The 18,145-nt window shown below is 34.8% G+C and overlaps 1 protein-coding gene across 1 annotated transcript; it reads left to right on the top strand.

Annotated features, from left to right (window-relative positions):
* Positions 1 to 2,059: 2,059 nt before the first annotated feature.
* LOC123668737 (ATP synthase subunit gamma, mitochondrial-like) lies at positions 2,060 to 17,112 on the top strand. The gene is made up of 5 exons (XM_045602432.1): positions 2,060 to 2,151; positions 5,794 to 6,008; positions 13,823 to 13,986; positions 15,474 to 15,638; positions 16,849 to 17,112. Exons 1-5 carry the CDS (start codon positions 2,060 to 2,062, stop codon positions 17,110 to 17,112), a joined length of 900 nt encoding a protein of 299 aa, XP_045458388.1.
* Positions 17,113 to 18,145: the final 1,033 nt, after the last annotated feature.

Genomic DNA, 18,145 nt, shown 5'->3' on the forward strand with positions numbered 1-18,145 from the left:
CAGCGTGGTGACTATGGGCAAAACACATGAGTTCACGTTATTTTTGGCGTAAACTTGTGGAGGCCTATGTCCAGCAGTGAACTGTATAGGCTGTAATGATTTCAATATATCCACGCTTTCTGCCACCCCACTGCTACCATACCACTGCTGGGAACTTATGCCCAGCAGTGGGATATTATAGGCAGGCTGGCAGAGGACTACCTCTTTCCCCGCGTAGGAGAAGGATCAGAGCTTAATCCACCAAGCTGCTCCACTGCGGATTGGCGGATTCAATATATCTACGCGGACGTAAAAACATATTTCAATGCACAGCTAATTATGAAACTAATTTTATATTGTCAAAAAGCTATGATCACATCTAGGAAATTTTCGTATAAAGTACAGTTGATTATTTAATTTTGCGATCTACTATTTAGTTAAATTATTTTTTACACTCATACGAGTATATTCTTACGTTTTGTTATTGTATGCTACTTGTGCAATTTTTACACACACACACACACACAGACACATATATATATATATATATATATATATATATATATATATATATATATATATATATAGTTTATATATATATGTATATATATATGTACATTTTTATCTAAGTGTCTTAATATCGTATAATAGGATGTTAGGAGTTTTACAAAAAACAGAATCAAATCTGACCATAATACATTAATCATTTTTTCCGTTACTATTTTGTAAATAATGGCAAGTTTCTAAAACTTGATAGTATACTTAGTCATGACAATTTTTTAATAATAAGGAAAAATAAATGTAATATTTATCACATCCTCATCGTTTCGTATTATTTATACATTAGAAAGGTTGTAAACAAACCTACGGTCGCCGTGATGGTAAGTGGATTCCGTTGCCTATGGACACCTGCAACACTAGAAGCAATAAAAGCACGTTGCCCACCCTATCCCCTTAATCTCCACCTGAGCTCTGGCTACCTTATTTACCGCATGAAAACAAGACTACTTGGACGCAGTATTAAATAATAATCTATCTGATCTATCTGAATCTATCTAATCTGTAATCTTCTTTAAGGTTGATGTACTTCCCCAGTCGGTCTGCTCGAAATTTCAAGCATGATATTTCCTATTGAAACCAACCTCAAAAAAAATTCTGACGATGGTCATTTGCTGGCTTTTTTATGGTTTTTAACTACAAACCTCAAGAACAAATGTCTTCTCGTTTATATCTAAAGATTGGTTACAAGCAAAACGAATGTTTTTAGCCTTAAGACCCCTTTCTGGACAATAGCGTAGTTTACTCCTGCAAAGAAAAATTAGATAATAAATAAAGCATTATAAATAATTGTGTTTGCGGGCAAACGAAGAAAAACCGACTTCAATTATATCGACAAGTAATACAACGTAGGTAGACGAAAAAATAGTCAAGTAAATACGCATTATCAAAGATTACTCCAAAAGTTGTAATCAGACCTGGATGAAATTAAATGTGTGTGCCGATGTTTATCATGTGGTCACATGATAAACATCGGCTTTCGATTAAAATAAAAATCATTAAAATCGGTTCACCCAGTAAAAAGTTATGCGGATTTTCTAGAGTTTCCCTCAATTTCTCTGGGATCTCATGATCAGATCCTGGTTTCTATATCATGGTACCAAACTAGGGATATCTCCTTTCCAACAAAAAAGTTATCCTCGAATATACATACATACATACATACATACGTACATATATATACGGTCGAATTAAGTAACCTCCTCCTTTTTTTGAAGTCGGTTAAAAAGAAAAATTGGTCTAAATTAAGGACTGTATTTATGTAAAAATAGGTTTTTTTGTTACGCAGTTAATAGATTAAATAGTAACTGGCTGTAATACAAGCCTTTCAATGTTAACTAACTTCAAAGTGTCACCGTTGACACAAGTCAATTAGTAGTTAATATCAAACCTACATAGCTAATGGAGTCATAACTTATAAAGATGTAGAAGATTCAACCAATCAAGCAATTAATTAGCTTTAAATCAATAATTTAAAAAGTTTATTCTATTTAATAAAGTAAAGTATAGTAGTGTTATCATAATGGTGCAGTTAAAACAAGTTTCGTTACGTTTGAAGTCGGTTAAGAATATACAAAAGATTACAAAGACGATGAAGATGGTTTCAGCCAGCAAGTATGTAACAATCGTCAGTATACAAATACCTAAATAAATAATTTCTCTAGGACGTTTAAATATCTAGAGATAAATTTATTCTTACTCATGTGTCTTCAATATTTGAGCAGTGTGGTTTACAGAGCTTTGATTTTTTGCGCAGTTTCTTTGCTCATTACTAATACAACTTCAATTGCTTTATTGATGAAGACTAAAAAAAAGAATGTTTTATTGTTGTAAAAGCATTACAAACCAAAGGGACTAAAATTAAAAGGCTATGCTTTAGATGAAGAACCATCGAATTATAGGGTTTACGCTGTGTGGTTACGGTATTAAAGAATATAGCCACTCCCTCTCTTCCCGTGGGTGTTGTAAAAGGCTAATAAGGGATAAGATAGTTCCACTACTACCTTGGAACTTATAAAGCCGACCGGTGGCGGGATAACCATCTAATTGCTGGTTTTTAAATACACAGACCGAAGACGGGCAGCAACATCTTCGGTGCGACAAAGCCAGCCTGTGGTCACCAACCCGCCTGCCTATGACTATGGGCAACACACATGAGTTCACGCCATTTTTGACGCGAATTTGTGGAGGCCTATGTTCAGTAGTGGACTGCAATAGGCTGAAGTGATGAATTATAGGGTTTTGGCGGGTGGAGGGCGAACGATGGCGGGAAAGCCACACTAGGTAACACTGCCATCATTCGGAAACCAATGGTTATGGAGATATTATGGAGATATCCATGGTTAAAGTTTTGAAATTAGAAGAAGAACTTAAAGCTATTATAATACCTTGGAGGTCTGCGTCTGAATCCACCTTGGCTGTGGCGCTGCGGGAAGTGCCACTCATGCTCCGTTTTGCAGCTTTAAAGGCAAGAAGCGAAACGCTGTGGCGCGCCATTTTTTTTAAAGCATCTATCTCTTAGTTGTTAAACGTCAGTTGTATTGTTTGTTAAAAAACCGTGTGTAAATGTTAAAATAACGTGTGAAATGTGAAAATAACGTGCGAAAAGTGAGAATAACGTGTAAAAGCTACAGAACGGAGCATGAGTAACGTAAGTTGTGTCGTTTGTTGATCGTGCAGTCGAGATCGGTTTTATGTACTTCTGTTCGAAAATAACGTGTGAAATGTGAGAATAACGTGTGAAATGTGAACATAACTTGTGAAAGCTGCGGAATTCTTCTTCGAATCTCAAAACTTGATATCATGATATATGATAAACTTGGATATCTCCATAATATCTCCATAACCATGGTATTCCGAAGGGTGGCAGTGGTACCGGGGGTAACACTCCCCGACCCTCTCTCCCCTCTTACCCCCAAATTCCAAAACTCGATGGTTCCTAATCTAAAGCTTTACCAATTGAAAGATTAATAAGTACTTTCTTCAGTTGAATTTATTTAAGACATCATTAAAATATTTTACATTCCTGCAGATTCTATACGTATAGCGTCTTATATTTCTTATACATGTATGTAATATTTTTTTATTCAAATATGTTGCATTTTGAATACATTTCTTAGCTGCAAATAAATTAATAAAATATTAAACGTTTTAAAATAAGAGCAACTATTTTTCTATATTTATCTCGGGCAAACAATAACGGGACATCAGCTAGTCTTATCATAATTTATTTTCTTTAATATATTATTGGACTTAATACATATTTTAGGCCACAATTAATTGTACTTTTATATAATTTTTAGTTATTTTTGCGTCCGATTACGTAATATTTTAACACTCGCTAGAAATCGTTCGTTTGATACAAGATTGGTTTGCGTTGCAATTGCAAACAGTCTTTTAATAATTGTGTTTGCATGCAAAAGAAAAAAAACCGACTTCGATTACATTGTAATACAACGTAAGAAGACGAAAAAACAATTAGAACAAACGCACTAGGTGTCACTACGATTTTCGAGGATTTCCCTTAATTTCTCTGGGATTCTATCATCAGATCCTAGTTTTCTTAGTTTTCTTACCTTGGGATATCTCCTTTCCAACAAAAAAGAATCATAAAAAATCGGTTTGTAGACGACAAACTTATCCCCAAATATACATAAAATATATATATACGATCGAATTGAATAAACTCCTCCTTTTTTGAAGTCGGTTAAAAAAGTTAATTGGTTGAACGGCAAACTTTTTTATTGAATAAAAATTCCATTTTAGTAAACGTATACTTTATTGCAGTGTCGTTTCTATATTTGAAATGCTTAAAGTAAAAAAGTTCTACCTACCTTAAAAGCCGCTAGTTAATTTATTTTTCCGCCACTACCGCATTTTTCCAAACATAGTCATAAGTTTTTTTATTATTATTATGAGTTTTCAGGTACAGTCCATATTCCTTAATTCTATATTTATATCCCGTACTTTAAAATAGTTTAATTAATAACCAAAAATATGATTTGTTTATTGTTTAAAAAAATATATATTTTACGAATAGTTTCTTGTGTCTAGAATTCAAAATCGACAAGCATCGATATACCTAGTTAGCTGAGCATGGGCATGCGCTAAGAATTTGTTCAAACATTTTGTTCATTTACATTTTATCGTTTGGTTGAACGGAGCTGTTCAATGAATGTGCGTTCAATCGTATAGCTATAACACCAATATTTTAATCATTTGCTTGTGTCATATCTATTTGCCGCAAAAACTATTTGATAAGACGTATCGTAAATATTATTATACAGTCGTCAAATTTAATTATTTACATTAAACAACGTAATCAGTGTTATCACATGAAGAATATAGTTTTTTTTTTTTTTATATTTATTTTTGTCAATATTGAAAAACAATATGATGATGTTTTGCTATGTAAGAGATAATATAAAAATTTAATTTAATTTGTTAATTTTCTTCTTACAATTATACAGGCTGTTTTATCTACTCACAACAATTATGAAGTAACACAATCTCATATTTTATTTAAATTATTTCTTCTCACTTTAAATTATAATGAAACTTTGATATTAAACAAGTAATATCTCTGCAGAAGAAATGAATATAAAAAGTTTTCCATGTCTATACAACATGTTATTAAAATTGCGTCTTTCCGTGTAGGACCATATAAGTATACATGGAGACATACCGTAGCTGAAATTATACGTGAAAAAAATATAGCAGTAGAAAGTTATTACGTAGCGTTAATTCGACACATTTGAAAAAAAATGTTGCGAAGACATGGGTTAAAAGACTGGTAAGAATGACCGACTTAACTATTCACGTTGGTGACTCTGTCATTGACACAATACAAGACGTATACACGATGGTAATTTTATTGATAATGATTATTTAATATTACATTTTATTATTTTTTAACCTAACCGCTTTTCTATGCGCTGTCCTATACCCAAAGGTTGTGTTGAAGAAATCGCCCTTTTAGCGATAAGACTGCCTTTGTACATCTTCCTCTAATTATACTACTTTTGTTTATATCTTTTAATGTTGTGCAATAAAAAATATTATTATTATTATTATTTTTATTAAAGCATTTGAGCAAGTAAGTTGCACATTTGGGTTATAATGTCGATTCTGATATCGAAGCTACATGGAAGGACGCTAGTTTAATAACACGTTGTATAATTTAAAATATTCTTGTGTTGTATTGAATTATTGATAATAATATATTAATATCAACTTATCAAATTAAAATATTGTTAGGTTTACAAAAGCGGAACGCGAACTAGCTTCTGCACGACCCTTTGGTTATGGACCGCAAAAGTTCTATGAGTCGAGTCGATTAGTAGCCAATGTAACCAAGGAAGATGATGAAAAAGCAAATTCGGAGCCACCAGCTAAGGATACTCCTGAAATGGCTGAAGATAAAGAAGACAAGAAATTCAAAAGAATATACGTTGCTGTTACATCTGATAGAGGTAACTGTATAGATGTTTGGGGAGTATGAGGAACTGGATGTTACGTTCCTCATCCACTACAGAAAAGGGTCGGAGCCTCCAACCAGGCGGATATAGTCACTCATGGGCTAGCGCCCCGACGGTTGTTGTCGGGTTCTTGTCTATATAATTAATCGCTCTGATAACTTTGATATCACGATGTAGGATATGTCAGTTCTTAGTTCCGTAGTTCATATGCCGTGCGATTGATGTCGCCACAGATGTCTTAACTAAAAGACCAAATTGAACCCTCACTCAATGACAGAATAGTGTAGAATTCACAAGATAGAAACTACCTAATAAAGATGAAGCTAAGTGGAATCTAAAAATGTTGACTTTGAAACTATTAAATCACAATAAAATATTTCAGAATATATAATATCTGCTAATTTGTGCTCTGATATTAAGATACGTTCCACGTGGACTACAGTTGAAGTAATAACATATTTTCATAGCGATAACGATATCTCGACTGCTGTTGACCCCGGGGTGAGGCGCGTATACCGGAGCATACGCAGTTGGCGTGCAATATTGTCTAATAAAATAACAGCCCGCGTACACACCCCTACACCGAGGGACTAGTTTTTAATAGGACAGGTACATAACCTTTCATCATTACAGCCTATACAGTCCACTGCTGGACATAGGCCTCCACAAGTTTACGCCAAAAATTACGTGAACTCGTGTGTTTTGCCCATAGTCACCACGCGGGGCAGGCGGGTTTGTGACCGCGGTACTGGCTTTGTCGCACCGACGACGCTGCTGCCCGTCTTCGGTCTGTGTATTTCAAAGCCAGCAGTTGGATGGTTATCCCGCCATCGGTCGGCTTTTTAAGTTCCAAGGTGGTAGCGGAACTGTGTTATCCCTTAGTCGCCTCTTACGACGCCCACGGGAAGAGAGGGGGTGGCTATATTCTTTAGTACCGTAGCCACACAGTACACATAACCTTTATAAGCGAGTAAATTTAATTATTGGTAGACAATAAAGTAATTCATGAACAAGTTAAGTATGAAATACATACGCTTTTAATTGTATGAATTTATCAATACTAGTGGTCTGCCAGCGGTCGAAATTCGACCATAGTTAGTTTAAACTATAAGTTTGAACATTAAGCAAAAGATTATATATGCGTGTGTTTGTCAAACACCTGGTAGTGTGTGTAACGTTTTTTTATTTTTTATTTTATTGATTTAATGTACTTTTGCATAATTTTAAAAGATATTAGCACACTGCACTCCTTCTCTATATAAACTATAAGTGTACAAATTTTCATAATCCTTCGTCCGCGTAATTTTCTTAAAATGGGTACATAGTTTTAGCTTCACGTATTAATTTATCAATAATATACTTATGCTATGTACGCGTAAAGAACGATACGTGTTACGAGTAATTCGCCGACTCATTGACTTGCACATCGGGTAATTTTTGCCTCCTTTTATCCTTTTATATATTGTCTATTTATTAACTTTGGCTTTAAAACACAATGATCAAATGATTTTTCCTAATACATACGAACATTATATGTATAATTTTACATATAATATATATATAGGTTTTTACCTATGAAATATGTTTAATGGTTAGCGTTCTGTTTACATCGCATTTGTACGTTTTTCGTCATCATGGATAATATGTTAAAAATTCGAGTGACTATGGAGTAAGTTCCGTCTTGGTAGCAAAGCAGCAGAAGCGGCACGCAACATCAACGACGTTTACGCTGCGAACACTAATAACGATCGTACCACCCGTTATTAATTTGCTCGCTTTCGTTCCGGAAATTTTGAAGAGAACCATGAGGAGAACCTAAGAAATGAACCATGTATGTGGTCGGCCGAAAATTTTGGTCAACAATGACGAATTAAAGGCGATTGTGGAGGCTGATGATTCTCAAACTACAGCTGAATTAGCAGCAGTTTTCGAAGTTAGCACTAAAACAATATTAGTCATTTTGCATCAAATTGGCAAGGTAAAGAAGCTCGAGAAATGGGTGCCACACGAAATGAATGAACGCCAGCGTGAATACGCGTCGAGACGTGCCTTGCACTGCTCAACAGACACACAAAGGAAGGCATATTAAATCGCATTGTTACTTGTGACAAAAATGGATTCTATTTGACAATCGCAAGTGCTCAAATAGTTGGTTAGATCCTGGTTCAGTACCTAAACAATACCCTAAACGAGAAATGACCCCTAAGGAAGTGATGGTAACTGTTTGGTGGTCTAGCCGGTGTAATTCATCACAGCTTCTTACCAAACGGAATGAGCATTACTGCAGATGTCTACTGTGAAGAATTAGTTCTTAATGTGCTCTCAATAATGGGGAAGCTCGTACGTCTCCAACCAGCTTTTGTCAATCGCTCGGTTCCGCTGCTCCTGCACGACAGCGCGCGACCTCATACTGCACAGCAGACGGTCTCCAAGTTACAAGAGCTGGGGTTGGAAGTTCTCCGTCATACACCGTACTCACCAGATCTAGCCCATGAAGACTTCCACTTTTTCAAGAATTTGCATAACTTTTTGGCGGAAAAAAAATTCAATACCCGAGAGGCAGTACAAAATACCTTTGAAGAGTTCGTTGCCTCCCGTCCCGCAGAGTTTTTCAAGAAAGGCATCAATAAGTTACCACTACGTTGGCAAAAATGCATTGATTCCATGGGTAATTACTTTGAATAAAAAAATAAAAATATAGAATTAAGTGCGTCAACTTATTTCATTAAAAACGGCAATATGATAGGCCATATTACTTTTGTTGGCTAGTACTGTGTGGCTACGGTACTAAAGAATTTAGCCACACCCTCTCTTCCCGTGGGTGTCGTAAGAGGCGACTAAGGGATATCACAGTTTTACTACCACCTTGGAACTTAAAAAGACGACCGGTGGCGGGATAACCATCCAACTGCTGGCTTTGAAATACACAGGCCGAAGACGGGCAGCAGCGTCTTCGGTGCGACAAAGCCAGTACTGCGGTCACCAACCCGCCTGCCCAGCGTGGTGACTATGGGCAAAACACATGAGTTCACGTTATTTTTGGCGTAAACTTGTGGAGGCCTATATCCAACAGTGGACTGTATAGGCTGTAATGATTGATTACTTTTGTTTGTTGAACTTTTCGTCAACAAATCTTAGTGAAAGTAATCAATTATTATCTAATTAAAATCAAAAGTTCAATGTACTGGTTGTGTTGTATTGAGCATAAATAGTAAATATACAAAATCTTATCACCGATTCGGCTAACTGGAGCAGATCAAGGTCTTAAAAGGCTCACATTCAATCAATTTTATTATTGTTACACATTACTTTTTATATTTTCGTCCAAGGCTTAGTAAAAAATTTTATTGTGTTTGCTCGCAAACGAAAAAAAAACGACTTCAATTACATTGACAAGTAATACAACGTAGGCAGACGAAAAAATAGTCAAGTAAATACGCGTTATCAAAGATTACTCAAAAAGTTGAAATCAAATCTCGATTAAATTTAATGTGACCACATGGTAAACATCAGCTTTCTTTTGAATTAAAAATAATCAAAATCGGTACACCCAGTAAAAAGTTATGCGGTATAATACAATATATGCGATAATATAGCGGTATAATATGCAGTATATACGTAGGTCGACGAAAAAAAAATATATATATATATACATATATTAAAATATTATTAAATATATTAGACTTCCAATTAAAGTTTTATAATATACTAGCGACCCGCCCCGGCTTTGCACAGTTGTATAAACTATGATTATTCCACTACTATATTATGCATGTATTATACATATACGCCTTCATCTGGAATCACTATTTACTGAAGAAAATTGCATCAAAATCCGTTGCGTAATTTTAAAGATCTAAGCATACAGACAGCGGGAAGCGACTTTGTTTTATACTATGTAATGATATAGTGAAAATTGTGCGAACCTTCTTATCAATAGGCCCAATAAATGAACTACAGAACTAAAGGCTTTTGCACGTGGTTTCTTTAAGATAACATTGGCCCAGACAGTTTTTAGGTTGCAGGTATGTTAATTTCAAAGATAAATCAGATAAATCGAAAAGTGGACTGCCCTGTCATTTCCGCTCCAAAGTATAAAACTCGTGCTAATAAATGTTATTTTCTTAGGCTTACGACATTGCTGCATTGCAGTTTTTATATAATCACTAGCTGCCCGGACAAACTTTGTTCTGTCAAAAGTTAATAGTAATTTTTTATTTAATTTTTTTCGTATTAAAACCCCGGGCCTGAAGGAACATATAAAAAAATAAATTAGCCGAATTGGTCGAGCCATTCTCGAGTTTTCAGCCAGCCATTCACTTAGCAACATTCACTTTTATTTATATAGATAAAAAATAACAGGCAGTTCATTTTTTGTTGCCTTAAAAAAAGAATTAAAAACAAATTACTCGATTTTTAAAAACTTTGGCAACGTGATCCTGTTAAGTATATACAAAAAAGGCTCCGAGAAGTGAAAAATTTATAGAGCAATTATTTAAACATATAAATATATACATAACGAAAAGACGAGCGATTTCAAGGAATTGTTTTATGTACAAAGTTTATATTTAGCTCATGTCAGCGTGGATGGAGTCACAAGTCCTGAAGAATTTCTGGAAGTTCTCTTTTGAATCTCAATGCCATTCATTAAAATAAAATAGAAATTAGACTTGAAAAATCAATGCTTATATTATTTATCTATAAAAATCCGTATCATGACGACATTTTAAATGAATTTAATGAGATATAGAATTGTATCAAGCGAGAAAATTCAATTAGGAGTAATTGATCGACACGACACTTGTGACTTTAGTTTGATAATAGTAATATTAAACGAATCGACTTTGAATACGAAATACTCTTTCTATCTCTTTTTAATGTATAAATTCGAAATTTGACAGAAAATTTCATCTATAGGTGTATATTAGCTGGGAATTGAATAATAAAAATGTATCGTTTTAAGGGACACTAAAAAAATATCTTGTTTTTTTGTCAACTTTATTTATTTATTTATTTATTTTTTTATGTCACTAGGTCGGCAAACAAGCGTACGGCTCACCTGATGGTAAGCGACTACCGCAGCCTATAGACACTTGCAATACCAGAAGCATCGCAAGCGCGTTGCCGACCCAATCCCCAATCCCCCAGGAGCTCTGGTCACCTTACTCACCAACAGGAACACAATACTGCTTGAAAACAGTATTATTTTGCTGTGATCTTCTGTAAGGTCGAGATACTACCCCAGTCGGGCTGCTCCATATTTTGAGCAGGAAATTCCTGCTGTGCCCTACCTCAGTTGAAATTATTGTATTGTTATTGTAAACTATTTGGCACTTTTATATTATAAACGCTTCGCCCTTTTTTAAAAGTTGTTTCTAGGCAATGCTCGTTTCTTCGGCTGCAACGACGTGTTATCCTTAGTTGATTAGTCAGTATAAATTGCAAAAGGTACAATTATTTGAGACAAAAACTACTTATTAGTACCGAAAATTATCGTACTTGAATTTGAAACCACGGTAGTCAATTATCGATACGCGTGTTTTGTCTATCTCAGTTCGTTGGCCGATATATTATAGAAATATAAACATATCACATAATTTTAATTATAAATGCGAATACTTTGTTAATTTATTTACTTAAGCGCGCAAATATCAAGATTTACGCATCTCGCTCTATTGATTATTTAATTTTGGAAAGGTTAGTTCTATTTTTGTAGAAGTTTATCTAAGAAAGTATTTTACTATTTATTTTGTCATAGTATAAATGATAACACATTATTATCTATATTACATTATAATAAAATGGTAGAAAAGTCAAAACTGTACATTGAATATTTTTTTAAAAGAATACTTGGGGTGTGATCTACAGTCGATACCGAAGCCAAAATTATAGTTTTTAGAATTTTTGTCTGTTTGTCTGTTTTCTGTATGTATGTCCGGGATAAACTCAAAAAGTACTGCTTGGATTTACTCCAAATTTGGCACGAATATTATTAAGAAGTCGGGTCAACATATAGGCTACATATTATCACGCTATCACCTACGGGGAACGAGCAGTGAACCATTATTTCTTCAACGCATTCTGTATCAACGTGTAATCTAACGACGCATATTTGAACGTTGTTATTATGTTAACAACCATGCTATAAGCTAGCTTCATACTATAAATAAAGACATTCTGTAGTATATTTAGTATTAGCATTGCACCCGTGCAAAACCGGGGCGGGTCGCTAGTTGATAATAAAACCAGATATTTTGGAGAATTCCCCTTATTGCATTACACCTATTCCATAACAAGATTGCTTAGTGCAAGAAACACGCTTCAGTCCATCGCAGTCCACTGCTGGACATCTCACAAAGCATCCACAAACTCACGCCAAAAATGGCGTGAACTCATGTGTTTTGCCCATAGTCACCACGTTGAGCAGAGGCGGATTGGTGACCGCAGGGCTGACTTTATCGCACCGAAGACGCTACTGAAAAACCTCAGTGCAAGAAAACGCTTATAAAAATGTTTACTTTTACTTTTCCACTGTTATGTATCTAATAACGTGCTATTTATCATACACTAGCTTCTGCTCACTACTTCGTCCACGCGGAATAGTTACTTTGGGCTAACGCTAACTTTAACCCACACTTAACTGTTTACGCAGCACACGCAGCAGACGCTGTCAAAAGGAAAAAAAAGCAATTTTAATATATTCTTCATTGGTGCTCCGCTTCTGATGGTCATAATAATAATAATAATAATATAATAGCCTTTATTTCCAATCTTACAATAGTCCATTTGCATGCATGTCATTAATTGGTATAATAGTAGTATAATAACTTAAATAATTAAATATTTTGATATGATATTAAAAATGTTTATAATAATAGTAATCATCATTATCAGTAATATAAATGTCATTTTACTGTGATCAATGTTTGTGTTCGTCATTATCTGTGTGATTGGAACGGCCATTTTTGTGCAAAGGCCTCCTCCGTCCTTCTCCGTGTAATACGATCTCTCGCCAATCTCGTCCAGGTGGTCCCCGCCACCTCGCCAGCATCTCGGCCTGCGCTTGTCTCGAGGCTACCAATGCAGCAATTTTTCTGTCCGTCCATCAGTGCTTCTCGCAATATGGCCGGCCCACCGCCATTTACGAAGACATGCCAGTTTTGCCGCGTCAATTGTTTTTGTTTTTGATCGAATAGTCTCGTTTTTTTTATTTTATCCTTAAGTTTTAGGCCTAGCATGCTCCTTTCCATTGCTCTTTGGGTAACCTGTATCATGTTCATATTTTCTTTAGTTATCTGCTATGTCTGGCAGCTGTAAAGCAGAGTCGGCGTCACTACCGAGTCAATTACTTTCTTTTTCAGTTTAATGTCATTTTTGTGATTTGAAAATATGTTTAAGGGACCAACCAGTACGACGCCCAAGCTTTTTTGATTCTTCTTTCTATTTCATCGTTGTGTTGTCGTGTAAATGGGCTATCTAACAGTGAAAGAATTTTTGAAAACGGACCAGTATTTCCTGAGATTAGCGCGTTCAAACAAACAAACAAACAAACTCTAGCATAGATGATATCTATTACCTTATGTGATAGCGTCAAGTCTATCGAAACCAAAAATATTGCCTCGTAATTTGTAAAAGATTCGGCTTCCATTTCACAGATATTGACTACTAAATATAAACCCCAGAGCGGTGGGTATCTGTTAGTACCTACATCATTGTTGACACATTTTTAAATAAGCTGATGTTATTATTAATCTTCGAAATTGTGTTGAGTAGTTTCGATAATGTTTTATTTGTAAATATATTATCAGGTCTCTGCGGTGGTGTACACACTGGCGTCGCAAGGCGAATCCGGCGCAGCTTGACAACGCGCAGCGCAGACGCAGCAGCGCATAAACTCGTCTGCATTGGGGACAAATCTCGAGTTATGCTGAGAAGGGCGTTCAGCGAAAACATGCTCGTTAACGTTAAAGATGTAACTAGAACCTTATACAAATATGTATATTACTTATGTTAGATATTTGGTTTAAAAGATAATCAGGTCAATTTTTTATATCTTAATTACGCGAAAAATATGTCAAGAGTATGTATAATCTTTTAAAAATAAAGTCAGAAAGATTAAGATTGGACACAACAGTATATATTGGTCAAGGGTGCTGTGTTAACAACAGCTGTAACAAGTTTGAGAGCTCCCGGTTTAGCAGGCGAAGTACGACAAATGGGCGAACTAATGTTCACTTGTTGAACACCATTATGTTGAAAAAAAAAATGATTATAAATCTAGTAATCACGGATAAATCGGAATGTATTATATTTAACATAAAATATAAAAAAATGATAGAATTAAAGATTTTAATAAGCATTAGTACTCGCAGTAAAAGTAAACTATAAAGGACGCGAAACAGTTTTTAGACTTGAATGGAGGTTTTGTTTTGTCGTCACAATAAATATGACGCAATTCATGAATAAGGTTGCTTTTATCGTTTATGATAATAGGAGTAATTTATATGAAGTATCTATTGAATTATGGTATAGGATTTCTTGTTAAAATCAAATAAATTCAAAATTACTTAAGATAATTTTGAAAAAAAAAAATCAATTGATGTATACTTTATTTATGTTTTAGATACGTCTATTGGAATATACTTTACTAGAAATAATAGAAAAAGTAGTTCAGTACTTGTAGATTGTACAAAAACTAGTCTAACTATTAATAATAGTGTTTACTCGCAAACGAAAGAAAAAACCGACTTTAATATTATATAGACAAGTAATGCAATGTAGGTCGTCGAAAAAATTGTCAAGTAAAAACGCATTATTAGATATAAGTCAAAAGTACTTGTCAGATCTCGATTAAATTTTAATGGGACCACATGACAGGCAACGAAATTGGTCCATCCGGTAAAAAGTTCTGAGGTAATATAAAAAAAAAAAATTACAGCCGAATTGGGAGTCTCCTCCTTTTTTTAAGTCGATTAAAAAGTAATAACTCTTCCAAAATGAATATAAACGTTTGCAATTTGAATGAACCAAAGAACATTTCAACGTTAAGTTTTTTCTTGATTGAATTTTCTAGTCTCTCTGTCTAGTCTCTGGTCTACAAGTTCGACTTCGATTGGTCTCTAGTCTACAAGTTCGACTTACCTAAAAAGCTACGTGTTTTAAATTTATACCGCGAGACACGGTTTCATAGCGTTAAAACCTTATTTACTTCGTTCAGTTAGAATACATGCCGCATTTTTTTTTTTGTAATTTTATCTTTTTTTTATATCTGAAATTCACACAAATAAAAATATATATATTTTTTGCAATCGTTCGTAAGTAATGCAGTATTGCAGCGATTCATTTTTATTTATATTATTTTTTCGTAAAAACTATCAACAAAGAAATTTAGTATTACTATAATTCTAGTGTATTTTGAATGACACGAATTACTTTTTTCTTTATATTATATTTACATAGATTGGTCGAATAGCTCCCGTGTTTAAAGATGCTTCAATAATATCAGCGGCCATCATGCAGTCAGGTTATTTGTACGACGTTGGCGAGATATACTACAACAAATACTTTAGCCCTGTCAAGTATGAGCTGACTGTCATGCCCTTTTTTACGAAGGACAAAATAGAGGTATGATACTTTATACAGTTCTTGTAAATGAACATGAAGTGAGAAGTAAATAATTTGCTTCTATTGTTTTCATATAAATAACGGAAACTTCGATGTGAGATGACGTGTTGTTCAATGGACCGTATGAAACCGAAAAATCTGCTGAAGCTGGATGCGCATTAGAGGCAACATTTATATTTGACGCTAATTTTGAATGTGACGACGCGTTGGTGCAACGGTCACGGCACTGGTTTGTGGCTGTTGCGCTGGGTTTGCGTTTTGCACATTTGTATTGACCATACAGATGTTTTGCCGTGGTCTGGGTGTTTGAGCAGTCTTTATGGGTTTCCCCAGCGCGCCTCGGAGAACACGTCAGACCGTCGGTCCCGGTTGCTTTCGTGTACACCTGATAGCGATCGGTACTCATTATAGGGCATATACCTGCGAACCTGCATTGGAGCAGCGTGGTGGATTAAGCTCAGATCCTTCTCCTACATGTGGAAAAGGCATAAGCCTCTGCCACATGTAGGAGAAGGATCGCATAGGCCTAGCAGCGGGATATTACAGGCTGAAACCTCTGGGAATGTCTATATAATCAGTATTGTACTGCGCTAGGCTTATGTGATCTAATTCTTTCTAATCGATGAAAAAATAAAAGGAAACGATTTTATTGCAATAAAGCTTCAAATGCAATAATAATATAAAATATCTGATATCATCATCATCATTACAGCCTATACAGTCCACTGCTGGACATAGGCCTCCACAAGTTCACGCCAAAAATAACGTGAACTCATGTGCTTTGCCCATAGTCACCAAGCTGGGCAGGCGGGTTGGTGACCGCAGTACGGGCTTTGTCGCACCGAAGACGCTGCTGCCCGTCTTCGGCGTGTGTATTTCAAAGCCAGCAGTTGGATGGTTATCCCGCCATCGGTCGGCTTCTTAAGTTCCAAGGTGGTTGTGGAACCTTGTTATCCCTTAGTCGCCTCTTACGACACCCACGGGAAGAGAGAGGGAGGCTAAATTCTTTAGTGCCGTAGCCACACAGCACATATCTGATATCATGAATGATTCAAATTTTTATGCAGGTACTACATATTTGTCCTGTAGTAGAAAATTAAAAATTTGATATTAATTTCCTATTATATTTGTATGTTGTTTGAAAGTGAGTGTGTGTTTTAATGGAACCAAATTGTTTTGGACCCTTTACGTAAATTACTAATTTTAACAGTCGGCTCCAAACATGTCTGCATTTGACGACGTAGAAGATGACCAACTCGAATGCTACGCTGAGTGGACTTTTGCAGCGTTATTATTTTATGCCCTGAAAGAATCTGCGGCTTCGGAGCAATCAGCGCGTATGGCGGCCATGGACAATGCTACTAAGAACGCTGAAGACATGATAAGGAAGTTAACCTTGCTGTTCAATAGAACGCGCCAGGCAGTTATCACGCGAGAACTTATTGAGATTATCTCTGGAGCTGCTGCTTTGTAGTTTTTGTCTGCAAATATGGGTATGGTTGAATAGTTTTTGATAACTTGATGGAAAAGAAAATACTAGAATAGATTACCGTCTACAATGAAGTAATTAATAGACACTCTCGAGTGTAATTAATTGCTGCTTGTCACAGCTTTTATACGGCTATATAACAGCTTATCAAATAATTTCATGGTTCAATGACATCTGGGTAGATATCTTCACTGGCAGTATTCGTAATCTTGTATACAATGTATATTAAATAAACCTTATAATTCAGATTAATTGAAAGAAGTTAAGAGATTTTGACACATTTGGTCTGTGATAGAATTAGTCGTACAATAAATAATACATTAAGCTTTTAATGGGTAATGTCATATGAAATAAAAGTTTACAACGTAAACTTGTACGAAACACGTCCATTTTAAGCATTGGACAACTTTTTGATACAATTGTGCACCAAATGTAATTAATAAAGATCAGTTGAGTATTTAGTGAAGCGATGATATTTTCATTATTTTAAACCATATTTCACAAGACAAGAAAATATGGTGATAGAATTAAACTTTTTTTTTGTTTAAATATTTTGTTGATCGTCGAATTGATCGTTTTAAGGTTTGAAATGTCCAAAGAAAAAATGCATGTACATGTGTTTTATGCAATAAATGTTTCAGCTGCTGAATAATGTATTACATTATTTATTTAACAAATAAATAAAAATATAACATTGAACACCGACAACAGATTAAATCACCTAGCAAATTATGTGCTAAAACAAAATAAAATACCATGATTTTATGGCAACACATTACAAAACATTACATTTAAAAAATGCCACAAGATTACTCAGAACTATTGTTAAATTATTTATTTCACTGTGTCTATATTTTATTTAAGATTTATCAAATTAAATCATGTTATTGTGAAACAAATTAATAGTCCAAGCGTTAAAAACAAACAAAGAGGGTTTCTAATCTCACTACATATTGTTTTATTTTGTTATATACATATATTATCTTATCTAATATTATATCGCACGAGGGTATATATT

The sequence above is a fragment of the Melitaea cinxia genome, chromosome Z (genome assembly GCF_905220565.1).
Source record: "Melitaea cinxia chromosome Z, ilMelCinx1.1, whole genome shotgun sequence".
NCBI classification, from domain to species: Eukaryota; Metazoa; Arthropoda; class Insecta; order Lepidoptera; family Nymphalidae; genus Melitaea; species Melitaea cinxia.